This window comes from Scaptodrosophila lebanonensis, unplaced genomic scaffold (genome assembly GCF_003285725.1).
Source record: "Scaptodrosophila lebanonensis strain 11010-0011.00,11010-0021.00 unplaced genomic scaffold, SlebRS2 tig00001415-arrow-pilon, whole genome shotgun sequence".
Classification (NCBI taxonomy): Eukaryota; Metazoa; Arthropoda; class Insecta; order Diptera; family Drosophilidae; genus Scaptodrosophila; species Scaptodrosophila lebanonensis.
Window position 1 is genome coordinate 2,275,742 of NW_022060742.1, and position 17,574 is coordinate 2,293,315.

At 37.1% G+C, this 17,574-nt stretch overlaps 2 protein-coding genes across 5 annotated transcripts; both read left to right on the forward strand.

Moving 5' to 3' along the window:
- Positions 1 to 943: 943 nt before the first annotated feature.
- Positions 944 to 16,710, forward strand: LOC115632204 (carbohydrate sulfotransferase 11). 4 transcript variants are annotated; one of them, XM_030529254.1, is made up of 9 exons: positions 944 to 1,127; positions 3,328 to 3,780; positions 12,093 to 12,248; positions 13,563 to 13,710; positions 13,771 to 13,837; positions 13,891 to 14,035; positions 14,870 to 15,025; positions 15,803 to 16,143; positions 16,206 to 16,710. In XM_030529254.1, the coding sequence occupies exons 2-9, from the start codon at positions 3,646 to 3,648 to the stop codon at positions 16,294 to 16,296; spliced, it is 1,239 nt and encodes a 412-aa protein (XP_030385114.1). In that variant the 5' UTR covers positions 944 to 1,127; positions 3,328 to 3,645; the 3' UTR covers positions 16,297 to 16,710. The 4 variants fall into 4 exon arrangements, with proteins under 4 accessions (XP_030385114.1, XP_030385115.1, XP_030385113.1 ...); XM_030529255.1 differs by having other exon boundaries at positions 944 to 1,111; XM_030529253.1 differs by lacking the exon at positions 944 to 1,127 and having other exon boundaries at positions 3,014 to 3,780.
- On the forward strand, positions 9,689 to 10,678 carry LOC115632205 (probable phospholipid hydroperoxide glutathione peroxidase). Its single transcript, XM_030529257.1, has one exon. The coding sequence runs from the start codon at positions 9,916 to 9,918 to the stop codon at positions 10,519 to 10,521; it is 606 nt and encodes a 201-aa protein (XP_030385117.1). The 5' UTR covers positions 9,689 to 9,915; the 3' UTR covers positions 10,522 to 10,678.
- Positions 16,711 to 17,574: the final 864 nt, after the last annotated feature.

A 17,574-nucleotide genomic window follows, 5' to 3' on the forward strand; every position in this document is an offset into this window, starting at 1 on the left:
TAGTTCTTTTGTACCATAGACCATGGTCCATGAGATTCTTTATAGAATGGGATGAGCTCGCTTTCTCAATCTGCTGGAGATGGCGGCATCGGGACCTTCTAAACTTATATTTTTCTGTATTAGATGAAAATTCCAGACTTGTCATTGAAAGTCCTATGTGATCTTAACTAGTTAATTATTTAGTGCTTCTACTGAGCCTACAATTGGTGTATCTCTGGAATTTTTTAAAAAGTTTGTATGTGACTATCGGTGGCAATTTCTTTATAGTTTTGTTTCAGTTTCGATCCAAACGTGTTCTTCACGCCTGTGAAGACGCCTTAAAAAACATTTTGAAGACAATTTTTGCACATTTTATAAGTAACATACATATGTACAAGTATATTCCACAAAAGTCCTAGAGCCACCCACGCCAGTGAAGTAACTGCCATAGACAGCAACCCTATTGGCGCTGCTCTCTGCGCAGTCAGTGACTCTCTCTTTTTCTCTCTCCCGCCTTTCTTACCGGTCATGCCATCGTGCTCAGGCATAAACAAATTTTTTGCCAGCCAACAAAGCTGGTAGCTCGCTCTCGCTGATAAACAAATCAAAAGTCCAACTTCCCAACCCCCAGCAGCAACTCCAACAACAACTGCATTTGGTAGAATAGAGGCAGAAGAGGAAGAACAGATGGAGAGAAACGTTTGCGGCATATAAACAACAGACAGAAAGAATCGCAACACCAATTCCCGCTGACCAATTCTGAGAGAGAAAGAGCGGTAATGTGTAAACCAGAGAGATGGATATGTATGGACGGACGGATGAGTGAGTGAGTACCCAGTGGGTGGGTTAGTGGGGTCTGTGGCGGCATGCAAGCTGCCAGTCGTCGTCGCAGTCCGTTCTCATTTCGCATTTGATTTCATTCGTGAATTGTGCGTTGGGCCGTACGGTGCGTCTGTCCGTGCAAAAGCACCTCTTCGTACGTCCGTGCGTTCGTACGTGTGTGTGTGTGTGTGTGTGTGTCAGTGTCGAAAGTGAAGAGTAAAAAAATTTTGTTTTAACTGTGCACTTCTATTGATTGTCTCCACAATTGGCAAACAATTGAGCAGCACACACAACAACAACAACAACAACAGTAAAAACAATTAATTGTATGCACAAAACAGCAACAACAACAAATATTACGTATACGTCATGTATGAAAAGTAGCTTAAATGTGTATTGTTTGTTTGCGCATTCAAACAAAAATTTCATTCCGACGAAAACAAAATTTCTTCAATCAAAGTCCAGCCCATTGATGTATTTAATAAATATCACAGCACGAAATGTTTATAAACAAATTAAGGCAACCACAACATTAACAATAACAATGCTGTCGGCACTCAAATTTGAATTCACAACTCAACGACAAGTGGGGAGCGTGTGAAGCGCTGCAGTTGCCGTGACCATTGCAGTCCCCCCTCCTCAGCTGGTCCCCCTTCGATAATGTTCCAAAGAAGTCGAAAAAAATCAATAACTGACATCTTGCCGCAATTGTGTTCGTAACTTCGACGCTGCAGCTGGCGTAGGTTTTGGGGTTTGGCAGTGGAGGCGGACAACAACACACCCCCAAAAATATTCAAACAGACAAAGACGAGTACAAAAGCTCAATTGTTTAGCGGGGGCTGAGGAATGCCTAAAGAGTGGGCGGTATGGGGTTTGTTGGCAATTGGGCTTTGCTGCCACAATCGGGAAAACTGCAGTGACACAATTTTCAAAATGTCCCGTATAAGCGCATTACAAGAACAACAAGAACAACGTTTAGTCAAAACATACATTGCTGATCTCTCACAATTGCGGTTTCATGAATTTGCTCCTTTTTTGCATTTGGCGATATTTATATTGCCAGATTTTAGAAACCTAACGAAATTAGCTGCAGGAGGCATTCAATTAGCTTGAAACTGCTTTATTTAAAAATTGTTTGAAAATAATTTCAACTAATACTCTATTAGGTAGTGTTTCAGAACGTTTTCTAATTAGAAATTATTCAGACATTAAATTTATAAAATGTGCCATGAAAAGATTCAAATAACTGTGTCCGTAACAAATCCCAGTATTTGAGTAATTACTGATGGTATTGTTGCAGTTAATTATAGTGAGTAACTACAGTGAGGTCGGTCGATTATATTTTCTTTATATAAATCGAAAACATTTTAAAGAAATAATAATACATTTTTCTTTAGTTATTTCTTTTTGAAGACTATTTTTACAATCTAATCGTAATTTATACGTTTTATTTTTCTAACGCTTTTCCACTTTGGAAATTGATACAATTTTTATTCATTTCATTAAATTAGTATATAATTTTTCCAATACTTTTATTAATTTTATTTTTTATTTTTCTTGTTTTTCAATTTTACAGACTATTTCTAAAGACTAATATTAATATAAAAAATGTATATACATTTTTTAAATTTAACTAACTTTGATTAAATAATCCATGAGTATAGTTTTTCCAAAATATTTAACTTTTGAAGTCTGTTTTTAGTCTTAATAAATCTAATTTTATTTTTACATTGCCATGCAATTTTGAATTAAAGTAATTTTCCTTTTTCATTTCCAACATATCTTTTTGAATATATCTATTCTATTAAATGCATTTTTGTAATTTAATTTTGAAATATTGTTTAATGGAAAGGGAGATAAAGTGCTATTCCAGTCACAGCTCTTTTGTAATTATTTTGGTATTCTGAACTATTTGTATGTCAGGGTTATATACGTTCCATACTGTGTCTGGGGCTACCTAATGGGCTCAAAGATAATACTTGTATGAAAATATTTGTAATGAAAGGCATTGCTCACATTAAGTTGACTATAGAGGACTTTGACTTACGCACACACGCACATGTGCATATATGTATATATGTTTGTTTGAATTGTTGTGCGAATACGAAAAATCATGGCTTACTATATAGTGTGTGTGTACTGAGCTGAAGGCGCCCTCAGCTGCTTTGTGGAGGAGGGCAGGAACAGCTCTTGGCTCAGTGCCAGGGCACAAAGCTTAGGCCAGACTCAATTGCGAAGGCCTTTGCCACATTCCGTCAGCTCAAAAGTAACACACACACATACACACACACACTCCTGCCACACACCTGCCAGGCCGAGACCAAATGAGTTTCTGAGTGTTTGGCTGGCACATTTGTTGTTTTTGTTCAGTTAAAAGCGCATGAAAAACCTCAGAAGCACTCGAGCAAAAATGTCATTAATTATGCTCGAGTTGGACATTTTTGTGTGCCTTAATAAGTGTGTGTGTATGTGTGTATGTGTCTGTGTGTGCCACTAAATAAAAATTTAGCACGCAACTAAATTTAGCTCGAAAGAAAACACAAAACAAAGCAAAACAAACAAACACGAACAGAAAGAATAGAACCAGAACCCAAAGCAATGAACAACATTTATAAAAACTGTCGCCAACTGCACGCAAATACTATATAGCGGCCTAGCAGCGAAAATTATCGGATCGTACTAGTCGCTGGCACAATGAACAGCAACAACAAACGGAAGCGCTTTGGAAATATATCGGGAAAATACAATAAATTGTGTTTGAAAGCAACCTTAACACCATCGTCGTCGGCGTCGTTTTCGGAAACCGGAAATCAGCAGTTCCTATGCATTTAGCCTTGAGTATAAATGAAAGTGAGCAAAACCACGAGTTGTCGCGCCATCCGGCGGTATTTGCTCATCTTTACGGCCATCTCTCTGCTGCCCCTCGCACTCATCTATCTGGTCTGGAATGAGCAGCTCCAGAAGATTAAAGGATTCGAGGTGAGTCGGCCCCAAAAACCCGAAAACGACTACAAAAATAATCCCAGGCACACCCGTACTCATGTAGTGTGTAGTTTTTCTTATTGTTCTTAGTATAGCTTTGTCAAGGCCGCAGTAGCTTAAAAAGCCCAAACGCACACCACATATACGATAATTTATACACACACACATACATAGCTACACGCAATCCTAGATATAGCCAAATTCTCACGCCATTACAAATAAGTGGCAATAAAAATTACCACGAGCTGGCATTCCATCGATTGGCCATTTACTTGAGCTCAGTTCAAGTGCAATGCAGCAGATGGAGGATATATCTATATGCACCCCAAGTCACTTGAATAGGTTCAGCATCTTGCTTAATATAGTTTATTCAGTTATTATGAAAACGAAAAGAGTAGAACGTTAATATCGTGCCAGTCCGACGCTTAAAATCCTTGTATTCAAACTGTTTTTAGTAAATCCAATCATCCAATATTATAAGCTTAATTGCCAGTTTTTATACTTGCAATATTTTTTTACTCTTCAAAATTAATTAAGAGAAATTGATTTTTCTTATACAGATACCATCCAACATTTTCATATTAGATGTATGCAAATTGTAGGATCATATAGCAGATTACATACCTATATTCATTTATGAATAAGCTTATTTAAGAATTCAATAGAAATTTCTCTATAGAATTATTAATTTAAAGCGAAAGTTTTCAACATTTTATGCAGATAATATTCCCTTTACTGGAACTGAGCTTTATTTAATTACTCGGAGTATTAAAACCAATAAATTCTATAACGTTGCAAAGCAATAGAATATGTAAGAATACATTTCAAAGCAATTCAAAATATATTTCTTCGTTAATGGAAAGCGATAAGGAATCAAAATGTTTCCTCTTTTAGAGAAAGGATAGTTTTTCGTAAGACAGTTTGTTCGTAAGAAGGAAAAACTCAATCTAAAAACTTATTTCTGAATTATCGGAATCGGAGTATTAAAACCATTAATTATCAGTCATTAGGCATAACTATATTAAACAAGTAAAAAAGCTAAAGTCGGGTGTCCCGACTTTGAAATACTCTGTACATATGTTTACAATAATTATAGCAAATAAAAAAATTAAGAAAATAAAAAAAAAAAAAATTTGATCGATTTTACCTCTCTCGGTATTCGAACTCACGTAAAGGGTGTATAATTGCACATTTACATAGCAATTGCGTCTGTGTGAGTGTATGTATGCCTATGCGCATCAATTCGTGTCTGTGTAAGCATTTTCGCAGTCAACCAAACAGCAACATCAACAACAGCCGCGGGCAGCGCTTGAGCAGCGCTGCAGCAGCGCTGCATCAGCAAATATATTTATGGCTATAACTTCTTGTTAAATCGGTCTATCATAATGAAATTTGGCATACGGACACATAATAACCAACTGGGGGTAATTTTAGTTCGAAATTCCAAGAATTACGGGAGTTACGATTTGCGGGGTAGAGGGGGGAGGGAGGGGAATTCCAAAATATACATTTTCTGCGTATTCACATAAGGCATCTGGGACTAAAATTTGGTGTTCCTAGGTATTATAGTCTCCGAGATATAGGCGATTATACGAATGGAAAATCGGGAAAACCCCCATAGGGGGGAAGTGGGGGGGAAAATCAAAAAAATAAAACAAACTCGTATAGAATACACACATAACGCATCTTTGTGCAAAATTTGGTGTCTCTATCTCTTATAGTCTCTGAGATCCAGGTGTTCATACGGACGGACAGACAGACAGACAGGGCTAGATCGACTCGTCTCGTCATGCTGATCAAGAATATATATACTTTGTGGGGTCTGCCACGCCTCCTTCTGCCTGTTACATTTTTCAGCTCCCGCAAACCTAATATACTCTTGTACATTTCATGTACAGAGTATAAACATCTATATTCAAAAGTTTTTTTTTTACCTTTTTTTATTTTATACTTGTTGTCTTCAACCACGTCAGGGCGCTCCTACTATCTCTTACTAGTTGGTGTTAATAAAACAAACATAATTGTAATTAAAGGAAAAAATTCAACAATTTTCCCACTACTTAAGCCCAGCTTTGCTTTTTTAAACACATAATAATAATTTTCACTTAATCTGAATTCCCAAACTACTCGGTGTCTTAAATCTTCTCAATTATCAGTCAAAAAATGCATCCTATTTAAAGTTTTTTTTTTGAATTCAATTCGAAATATGTTTTTCCAACGAACCGTGTCGTTTTTTCAGCAATTTTCCCACAACTTGAATTGAGCTTTATTTATAAAAAATACTCTATTAAATTATCGAATTTTCATTTCATTTGAAAACAACTTAAAGAATGTTATAAATAATGGCGCCATCAAAATAATTGCGTGTCTGCTCTGCCTCTTTAATGCTTATAAATACATATTTGTATATATAGATATTATTAGTAGCTATTTACGCGTAATGAGCACCTATCCTAAATATTTCAGAATTAGCTGTGATGAATGTAAATCGACATTCAAAATGTTATGGAAAATGTCATTTGAAAAATCTGTTAAAGGTCATAAAAATTGGCCATTACCGCGAGCCATAAATATCGGTTCCAATCTGTTCACATATATAGCCGAGTATCAGCACGATGCGTGTTGTGGAGGGCATTTAAAATTTTAAATTCGAATAGAACGTTTTCTATAAATACACAAGAACGTGCCTATTTGCTAAAACCTGCTGTCTGTTTACATTTTTGTTTATTCTAGTATTTAACAGATTGCGAACAATTTTGAGTTCGCACCTCGTTACATGCTTAGCGCTTATTACGCTTATTATTATTTTTTAGAACAAAATATACAAATAACCTTCATTTTCAAACACCTCCATCCCCCAGCCACACACTTCAACAACATCCATCCCATAGTTCAATCAACAAATGAGGCGTATTAAGAATTAGCACTTTATTGGGTGTAAATTAATTTGGCAATTAACTTGCAAGTCCAAGTATCTGATGTTGTTTGTTGTTGTAGCTTTGTGCGTTTAGTACTAATAGCGTTTTAGTGTCTAATCGGATTATGAAAAATATATGACAAGCAAGCAAATATCTTCCACTCAGTGACAAAATGCGGCTCACAATTACAATTAAATTTGCGCAGTGAAAAAAAAATGAAAGATATACTCTGAACGACGAAAATCTTATGAGCTGTGAGAGGTGCAGCCCCTGTCTGCCCCTGCCACCCCCTGCCCTGAACCTGCCCCTGCCACGCACTTTGGCGCTTTTGCTCGAATGCGCTCTGAGCCGCTTAAGCTTTGCGTTCTTGCTTTGATGTGGTCCGCTACCTCAGCTCGGCACGACTCGACGCGACTTTTTTTTTTTTGGGGGGGCTTATGAATGTGTCAGCATTTTCCCCGAAGCATCCGACAGATACAAAGGCAGAGGCAGTGGCACAGGGAAAGGGAGAGCCCAAGCCAAAGGCTTCTTTAAATTGCTGGCATTCCTAAAGAGCGCATCGCAACTCAACGTTGACCTTGGGCGGGCCATTTGCTTTATTAGTGCAAATATGTAGCTTTAATTTAATTTAATTGCTTCATAAAAAATAAGCAGAAGAGTCAAACGTTGCCGTTAACTGCCATTTGCATACGCTCGCTGACAGTCACGGAAAGCGGCGCGTGCCCGCCAACAACAAACACAACTAACAGCCAAAAAAAAAAGCTGGAAAAGTCGCACGAAAAATCGATGGTCGTTCAAATTTGGGGCCAGCGCTGGCAGTTTCTGGCAGTTCCGTACACCTAGAACGAACTCGCAAAATGGTCCTTGAAACAAAATCAAAGGCAGTTACTGCTATATTTGGGAAAGTTACTGGCCGGGAAATTTTCCAAAAACTTTTTCTACATCCTTGAAATCACTTCACTGAAAGCAGTTCATCGAGCTGCGAAAGCACCAGCACCAATATTACAGCAAATTTTGAGCTCATTCGAAAGGTGCTGAAAGAGCTTGGTTTCAGATTTCCCGGGAAGAACTCTTTGTAGTCGGGGTCAAGATATTTGAATTTGGATTTTTCGCGCCCAACCACACCTTAAACGTCAACTGTTATGCACAATTTTGTGAATTTTTGGCCTAAATTCATATGAAAAAGTTGGTGGGCTTACATATTTTAAAAAGCTTAAGTAATAGTAATTTAACAGGCTTTTAAATGAGCGTTGTTCAATTTTCATATTTTTTAGGTACAATCAATAAAAAGAAAAATAATCAAAACAAGAACAACGAATAAATCAACAAAGGTCGCTGTTTATACTCTGTACATGAAATGTACAGAAGTATATTAGGTTTGCGGGAGCTGAAAAATGTAACAGGCAGAAGGAGGCGTGGCAGACCCCACAAAGTATATATATTCTTGATCAGCATGACGAGACGAGTCGATCTAGCCCTGTCTGTCTGTCTGTCCGTCTGTCCGTCTGTCCGTCTGTCAGTCTGTCCGTCTGTCCGTCCGTATGAACACCTGGATCTCAGAGACTATAAGAGATAGAGACACCAAATTTTGAACAAAGATGCGTTATGTGTGTATTCTATACGAGTTTGTTTTATTTTTTTGATTTTCCCCCCCACTTCTCCCCTATGGGGGTTTTCCCGATTTTCCATTCGTATAATCGCCTATATCTCGGAGACTATAAGACCTAGGAACACAAAATTTTAGTCCCAGATGCCTTATGTGAATACGTAGAAAATGTATATTTTGGAATTTCCCTCCCTCCCCCCTCTACCACGCAAATCGTAACTCCCGTAATTCTTGGAATTTCGAACTACAATTTTGGAAATACCCCCAGTTGGTTATTATATGTCCGTATACCAAGTTTCACTATGATAGACCGATTTACCAAGAAGTTATAGCCATAAATATATTTGCTGCTGCATCGCTGCTCAAGCGCTGCCCGCGGCTGTTGTTGATGTTGCTGTTTGGTTGACTGCGAAAATGCTTACACAGACACGAATAGATGCGCATAGGCATACATACACTCACACAGACGCAATTGCTATGTAAATGTGCAATTATAAACCCTTTACGTGAGTTCGAATACCGAGAGAGGTAAAATCGATCAATTTTTGTTTTTTTTTAATTTTCTTAATTTTTTTATTTTCTATAATTATTGTAAACATATGTACAGAGTATTTCAAAGTCGGGACACCCGACTTTAGCTTTTTTACTTGTTTTCTTCTCCAAACATTTGTGGAGAAATGCACAATGTGAATTGGGTATATAGAGATTTGCTTTTCGGTAAACTAATTCCTTAGATCGCGCTTGCCTATAAACACAATCTACATTATTAACTTCTTAACAAATATTTTCCAGCTATTCGGCATTTCCCTCTTTCTTTGTGTACCGTTCTCCTCTATGCTGATTGGGATCGACCATTTCTAGAATGTGTGTACAAAACAACATGTACATTGATTCCACTTAATACTTATTCATTTTAAAATATACAAGAAATGAATCACTTAAACAATTAAACGTGCCAAAGCTGTATGGTAGGCATTGAAATGCCAAAGAAACCCTCTTCTGAACGAACGCTTCGTGAGGCGCTCGTGCCATTTAGTTTCCTTAATAAAAGCGACATTAAAGTGGCATTAATCACCTGTTTGACGTATGACATCAATTTCAATTTTCCTCTTGCATTTACATATTTATAGTATAAAAGCAAATCTCATTTCTTTTAGTTGCATAGAGATGATTTCGATTTGCAGGCGAAATGATGTGCTTCGAAATATTAAGATAAGAATTATTTTGCATATATTCGTTTCTTAACACTCTAACAACGCTTTCCAACACTGGCTAAGTCATATGGCGCATAAGTCTAGCTTGTGCTTCAAGCAACGTGGCTTCAAATGCCGCTACATCGATATGTCGCTCCACAATCTCAAAGAAGACTCATTCCATTAGATTGTGAGCAACGATAAGAAAGTAGGCGAAGAATACTTCACCAAGCAAATATGTACATACATACATATGTATGTATTTCACTAATAAATTCGAATATTTGTTTTGTGCCAAGCGTGCAAAATTGGTGACACAATTGGCGTGACAATTCGCTCAATTAGTACGTGTACCAGAAAAGCGGTTTTTGCCATTCAGTTAAATAGTTCTTAGGTGCGTTGTGAGGGTCTCTCTATGTCGAACAACAAGGAACTGATGTGGCATTATGCCGTGGCCCTAGTTGTGTTGGGTTCGAGTGTCTACCACTGCCATCTGAAGCTGAAGTCGAAATTGGAGGACATGCGTCTGAGGGACAGCGTCCATCAGTTCACCGTTTCGGACACCCATGGTCAGATGGTGCGGCTACAGAGCTATGCCGGCCAGGTGCTCCTCATTGTCAACATTGCCTCTCGCTGCGGTCTGACCCAAGCACAGTACACTGGTCTGGCAATGCTGCGAGATAAATACGAGGCGCGTGGGCTTAGGATTTTGAATTTTCCCTGCAATCAGTTTGGTAATCAAATGCCTGAGGCAGATGGCTTCGAATTGCTGGAACATATGCGGCAGGTGAAGCTAAATATTGGCAGTTTGTTTGCCAAGCTGGAGGTGAATGGCTTGACGGCTGCACCTCTATTCGAAATGCTCAAACGGAAGCGTTGCCACGTTCCGGGAGGTGAAATCGAGTGGAATTTTGGCAAATTTCTGATCGATAAGTTTGGCTATGTCTATCGACGTTACGAACCCCAAACACCACCATCAGCGCTGGAAGAGGACATTGAACACCTACTGAATTATCGGTGAAATGCGAGTTGACTGAAAGGAAAGCGAAAAATAACAATAAATAATAAACCCACAAAGAAATAAAATAAATGTATATTTGTACCCGCGTGATAACTGAATGACTGATGGAATACAACTAATAAACAAAAAAAAACAATAATATTTATATGAAACATAAGTCTATTTTACATTTATTGCCTGCGGGGATTGTAATTCGGATAGAGATGGACTATGTGTAGGGCTGATTAGAAACAGAGACAAGTTTCAAAAGAACTTTCAATCATTTGTTAAAAAGTATGAAACTATAAAGCAAGAAGCATTTAATTTACGGTCAGACAGATGGATATTTTGCACACAAATTTGTCGAATTTATCAATCTAAATCACCTTCCACTTTACCAGAACAAATTTGTGTGCAAATTACTTGCTTTCTTAGTTGCCCTCACATTTTTATAAAAATTAAAACGCCACTTGTATTTAATGGCGATGAAAATATTTGCTTAGCCTTATCAATTTCTTGGGTGCAATACGCTATTATTCTCCACGGAATGCTTGTGGATATCTCACTTCTTTCCTTTTAATCAGAGCTCACTTGCATTACAAACAATGCCGACGATTTAAAAGTACTTACATACGGGTATACTGAGTAGAAAAAAGTGCTTTTGTGCGCTCAGGCAGACCTACTTTCTGGCTGACTTTTGTCTGACCAGCACATGCATAATTAAGCACAGAGCCGAGCACTCTACACTGCCAGAAAAGTGAAGGTCTGAAATTGAGGTCGAACATAGATGGATCTGAGTAATTATTCATTTAAATAAAGAATTACAATTGAATATCGAATCAAGCGAGAAACGGATTTGAAATCGTCTCAAATCATGTTTTTCTATACCAAGATTTTTTAGTATGAGCATAAGAATCTCCATTGCTGTCCATTTATTATAAGTACGAGAATATTCATTTGTTTTCTCTCTGTGTAATCTCCAACCGCCCACACAGCACACGTCATGCAAATAGCGCCACTTGTGCGGACACCTCTATCTCGCTCCCTGTCTTTCTCTGACCTCATGCAGAATGCATGCAGAAATGTGGAAAAGGGGTGGGGGGGGATGTAGGGATCGGGTGAATTGGAATGAGTGTTGCACATCATGCAAAGTGGCATGCAACTTATCACGACACGGCGACACGTGGCGGACAACTGCTTGAAGCGACACGCAGCACTTGATGCACCTACAATTGAAATTATAGTCCTATTTACACAGATACGAGTGTCTGTTGGTGGGAATTTACAATCGGCCGTATTTTAGTTGTGAGTTGCGTGGCGCGTCCTTGACATTGTCATGCCAGGGGACTCTTTAAAATTGTTTAAATAATCATTAGTTGCTAATTGCGCATACGCCTCGTCGGCAGTCCATTAAACATGCACCTGTACACAATCCATGCCTTCAGTTTACCAACTACTTGTATGTACTATAATCGCCTTGCCATCGCCAATTAATGTCAATATAGCTAGATTTGATCCTACTTACAATATTCTTATTCAACTAATAATCGAAGAGAAAAAGTGTAAAAACAAAACTGAAACTGCTCTTTTAGGCCTTTAAAGCACAACTGCAGCAGCAATCGCCACAGGCGCAGGCACCCTCCAGTTTTCGGTATCCTGTGCTCCTGCTGAACAAAAACAACAAAAACAAGGAGCTCACTGTGGTGGCAACGGGCAAGACAAAGAACAAGTGGCGTTATGTCGATAAAGTAAATATTTAATATATCGTTCATACTCTCGTTCCCACATCCACAACCAACCAACTACCACCACCATACATGTAATTAATGGGCACGGCAAGCAGAGTGCCACCAAATTTATAGCATATTTGCAGAGCATTAAACATGTTGAAAGGCACACATGCACACAAACTCATACACACTCACATGTATCCACTAAGAATTCCCAACCGTCACTCACGCTCTTTCCAAACATTGGGCAACATTTTTTCGCTTCAGTTTTCATTTCACACGAAGCAGTTTATTGTCATATTGTTGAGTGCCTTGTACCCCCCAGAGCTGGAAGGGCGTAATAAAAATTTCTTAATGTAACAGGCAGATGGAGGTGTGGCTTATTATAATCAGCATGGCCATGTCCGTTTCACCGTCCGTCTGTATGAACATCGAGATCAGTTGAGCCATAGCAGCTAGGCACACACAACTTGGCGTAGCTGTCATAGGAAGGATCTGTGCATACCCCATATTATCATCACATAAGTGATTAGACTGACTAGAAAATTTGATACCGCTATATGCGGCTGACCATCTGTCCGTTTATTTGTGTGACTGTATGAACGTCGATATCTTTGGAACTAACAGAGCTAGGAGGATCAAACTTGACATGTATACTTGTCTCATGTATGTGCAGATCAATTTTAATTATAACATTTCATTTATTGTAGCTTTATTGTTTGATATACCAGTCAAAGGAACCATCGCTGAACTCGATATTGTTACAAAACTTTGTATGTTTTTTATTATTTCTAACATATTAGAAAGTTTCCTCTATATCCACAAACATTCTTTTTGGGAGCGAAAATGTTTTTTTTCTCAGGTTGATGTTTTATATAATGCCAAATTATATAATTATCTTAAAAAATGTGTAATTCGAAGTTTCATTAAATTCGCAATTTTTTGTAATGCTTTTATAATTAAATAACAACGATTGGTGCAAAAATCAGTCTTGGTAAGAAAAACTTCTTTCCAAATAAATGTATTACTTATTGGTTGATTGGAAAGATTAAAATTTTAAGTTAAAATATAAGTATTGATATTTATTTGTTTTGGAAAATGCATCTGAATATAAGCAATAATTTTGTGGTTACAGGCAATACAAAAGCAGGGAGCGGTCGACTTTGGTGTTCGTTATAGTCTACGATTATTTCTTGCTTACTCAACACTTATCCTGTGTTTGTTATGTATGTTGTTGTTGTAGTTGTTGCTCCTGCACCTCCATAAGTCGCCCTTCTGCATAATATATTGTATGTTATAATTATATACAAAATGTGTGTGTTTTATCAACAGGACATCAATCAAACGCGCCTGCCACTCATACCCGACTATGCCGTTCAAACACTTTCGCCTGCGGAAATGCAGAGGGTGGGGGAGCGGATGGAGGCTCGTCGGGAACGCCTGAGGGACAAATGCACAGACTTTGGCCTGGACGTATTGGGTAAGTTGAGGTAATGGTGTGCCAGTATACTATAAAACCCAATAATCCAATTATTTACAGGTCACGACTCTTGGCACACGCCGAACACGTGGGAGTTTCTGGTCAACAAGAAATATCACATCATCTGGTATGTACTGTGTGGAGATACTCTTTTTTATGTTGCTAATGCGCCTTTACCAGGTGCAATGTCTTCAAGGCTGCCTCATCGTCCTGGATGTTCAACTTCAATGTGCTGGCCGGTTACTCGCCCAGCTATTTACGAAAGACCAAAAAGATTCTCCTCAACTTGGCGAGGGAGCGATATCCACGCGTGTCCCTCGAGGAGGTGAGTTCGAATAAAATGAATATGAAAGTGTTAAATACACAATTTCAACTAACTAAAATCAATTAAAAAATAATAACAACACTTAGAATAATATATAACAAGACTGTCGATGCAGACAAACTCATTGTGATAGAGAATATATGAATATATAATAATAATAAATACGTCTCTCTACTGAAATTTTATTGATTATCAGGTATGCTGGAATTACAGTGGTTGTTAGACCAAATAATGTATATTAATATTATAAATAAATTAATATTATAAATAGATTCAGAACAAATTTAACTAAGAAAACAGAAGAACCAAAAAATAATAAAATGAAATGCCCGTAGATTCCGTGAGCCGAAAGTCGATTGTCAATTAAAAACAATTTCGATTGTGGGCTTAATCTTTTACAAAATTCCCGATCTGGTTAAATACTGTATAAATTGTTTTAGAAAAGAAAAGCCAAAAGCTTCTGAAATATGGTTACAAAAATAATAATTACAATATATAACATTTATAGCAAAACGAAAAAAATAAAATACTGTATAATAATAAATTGAACGCACAGTTATAACAAGAGACCCATTTGTTGAACTGCCAAAGTTACAGAAAATGCAGGGCGAGCGCTGATTTGAAAATTGGATGGACAATGAACAATTTGAAGTTGGCGGCTCCGCAGATAAAATAGGGCAGCTCTTCGGAATGTCAAGTCAACTCAATGGCTAAGGATTAATTATTTAATTATAATGAGAAGAAAGACAAAAGCAAACAAAATATGAATATCTCATCGCAAGCACTCTTATAAATAATCTAGATGAAGGACTGCAACTGTTTATTCACTTACAGCTACGCGAGGCTCAAAACGACTCGGTGACGTTCATAATAGCTCGTAATCCTTTTGAGCGCCTCTTGAGCGCGTATCGCGATAAAATGGTCTTTGCGCTGCCATATTCCTTCCACGATAAGCTTGGGCGCAGCATTGTTCGCAACTATCGCAAAAAGGTAAGCTTGAAGATATCGATTATGATGAGGAATTAGTTGCTTTTAAAAATACTATAAATATCTAACTTTATACAGCTGTTGTTTTTGACTTTTGACTCTTTATAGTTTTCCTAGACTAACTTAAAATAATTTATTTAAGTTTCAAAAAGAATTCCAATATGAGAAATATCTAAATTAATTATATTTTTTTAAACAAATACGTGGTTGTTAGACTTCTGACTTATTACTCTAGAATCTCAAATTTCACATAAACATTATTGGTTCCACACCGTTTCTTTAAAGATGAAGCGGAAATGATATAATTAAAATTATATGTGAAATGCTTTATGTCAATAATCCTAAATCTGAAGGTCATTTTTTTACAGTATCATACAAATTATACGAATACGAAATTCCGACTTTATCTGTGGAATGTAATTCCAAAAATAATTGAATGACATTGAGGAAACCATATTTATATTAATTTTATTTATAATTATGATAATTATTTCTTCAAAGATGAAGTTCAGATGCTTTCACAAACTCCATCTCAATTATGACAAAACCAAGGGACATATTTTAATAACAACCCCTCGTTAATATTATCTAAATTTTTTTACAGATATTCAAAGTTATCATTTTTAGTCCATATCCTAATTTAAGCTGAGAGATTTCTGATAACTGTTACTATATAAATTTCATCTCCATAATCTTCAAGCCAAAAAAAATACATTGTTTCAATATTGCTCGAATTGTATTTCTTACATTACAAATTTTTTTGGTTATTGTGTCTTTCAGCAAACGCTGTTGGCTCGTTCTGCCAATACGAAGTACCCCTCGTTTCCCGAATTCGTGCATTGGCTGTTGGATCAAGTGAAACGCGGGAGCTTTATAGACATGCACTTTGTGGCCTCCACATCGTTCTGCACGCCTTGCCTTATACGCTTCGACATGATATTGAAGTTCGAATCGTTGGCGGAAGATCAATTATATCTAATCGAAAAGACTGGACTGAAACGTGTTATAGCGCCCGTGTGGCGGAATATGGGCAAAGGGGGTCGAAAGACCAACGAGCTGCAGCGGCAATTCTATTCACAGCTGACGCGTCAGGAAATGCTGGAGCTCTACGAGTACTACAAGTATATACAGACAGATCTATTAACCGAAAACCCCAAATTAAAACTCTCCCACTTCATTCCAGATACGACTTTGAGCTCTTCGACTACGACATTCAGGAGTATTTGTTGCTTGCCAAGCCCAATGAATCCACAGATAATAACCCGCAACGATGAGAGAGGAATGAAGTGAGAATATGTTTACGCAGATGGAGTAGAATAATGAAATCATTAGCCGTCGCAGTATGTAGGATATAGCAAATGTTGATAATAATGAAACACAATAATTAACTTAAATAATTTAAGAGAAATTATCAAGCAAGCCACGCAAGTGAGTTCAACCTAGACTAAGCATTTTAATAGGTTTCAAAAATCAATATTCACTTTATTAATCTGTTATAAATCGGCACCATCAGCTCCTTAGAAATACAATAAAGAAATTATAGATATCTTAATGAAAGGCCCACTGGGCAGACTTTCGAAACGCTTGTAAAAAGTAGGCTTAAACAATTAATTAGTTGAGCATTGCGACACTTTTGTTAACATAACGTTTTACACTTCATATACAAATAAAAAGAAGTATAAATCAAATATGTGTTGTTTGTTTTATTTATTTAACCTATGTATATACGAGTACGAGTACATACTTGTATATATAAAACAGTTTGTCCTGACTGTCTGACTGACTGATTGGTGATCAACGCACAGACAGTTTGAAATGAGCTAAGACGCTGACATTTGGACAAGTATCCTTTCAAGGTGTAGGTGAGCGATAAAGATTTGATCCCCCAACTTCCCCCTTAGGGGGGTTCTCCCGATTTTCCATTTGTATAATCTATACATAGACTATAAGACCTAGGGACACCAAATTTTAGACCCAGATGCCTTATCTGAATACGCAGAAAATGTGTACTTTGGAATTTCCCTCCCTTCCCCCTCTCCGCAGCAATTAGAGATCTTTCATAGCTCATGTAATTCTTGAAATGTCGAACTCAAATTTGGCAAGTACCCCCAGTTAGTGTGGGTCCGTATGCCAAGTTTCATTATAATAGATGTATCTAATTTTTTTTTAATTTTCTTAATTTTTATAATTATTCTAAGCAAATGGTCAGAGTATTTCAAAGTCGGGGCGCCCGACTTTTGCTTCCCTACTTGTTGATTATTTATTTGCGAAAGTTATACAGGTTATAAAGTTATACCAAAAAATATATTAAAGATATATAAAATTAAAGAGAGCTCATTTGGAAATATATATAATGTAAAAAATGATGTAGTTCGTAATTCTTCCTTATCAAATAAATCCCAAAAAAAATTAAATAAATTTCATAAAAACTTTTACCACCTCTGAAATTTTCAAAATCTGACTGCATCTGAAAAATGTCACCATTTGTTTAAAAAAAATTGGCCAGTTCTAAAACAACACAATAACTTAATTAAAACAATGGAAGAACATAA

What these genes read in the sequence shown, in the direction of transcription:
- LOC115632204 (XM_030529254.1), top strand. Translation starts at nt 3,646, where the DNA reads ATGAAAGTGAGCAAAACCACGAGTTGTCGCGCCATCCGGCGGTATTTG. An exon ending in CACGCGTGTCCCTCGAGGAG is followed by an intron (nt 14,036 to 14,869) that starts GTGAGTTCGAAT and finishes ATTCACTTACAG; the next exon opens with CTACGCGAGGCTCAAAACGA. An exon ending in GAGCTCTACGAGTACTACAA is followed by an intron (nt 16,144 to 16,205) that starts GTATATACAGAC and finishes ACTTCATTCCAG; the next exon opens with ATACGACTTTGAGCTCTTCG.
- LOC115632205 (XM_030529257.1), top strand. Translation starts at nt 9,916, where the DNA reads ATGTCGAACAACAAGGAACTGATGTGGCATTATGCCGTGGCCCTAGTT.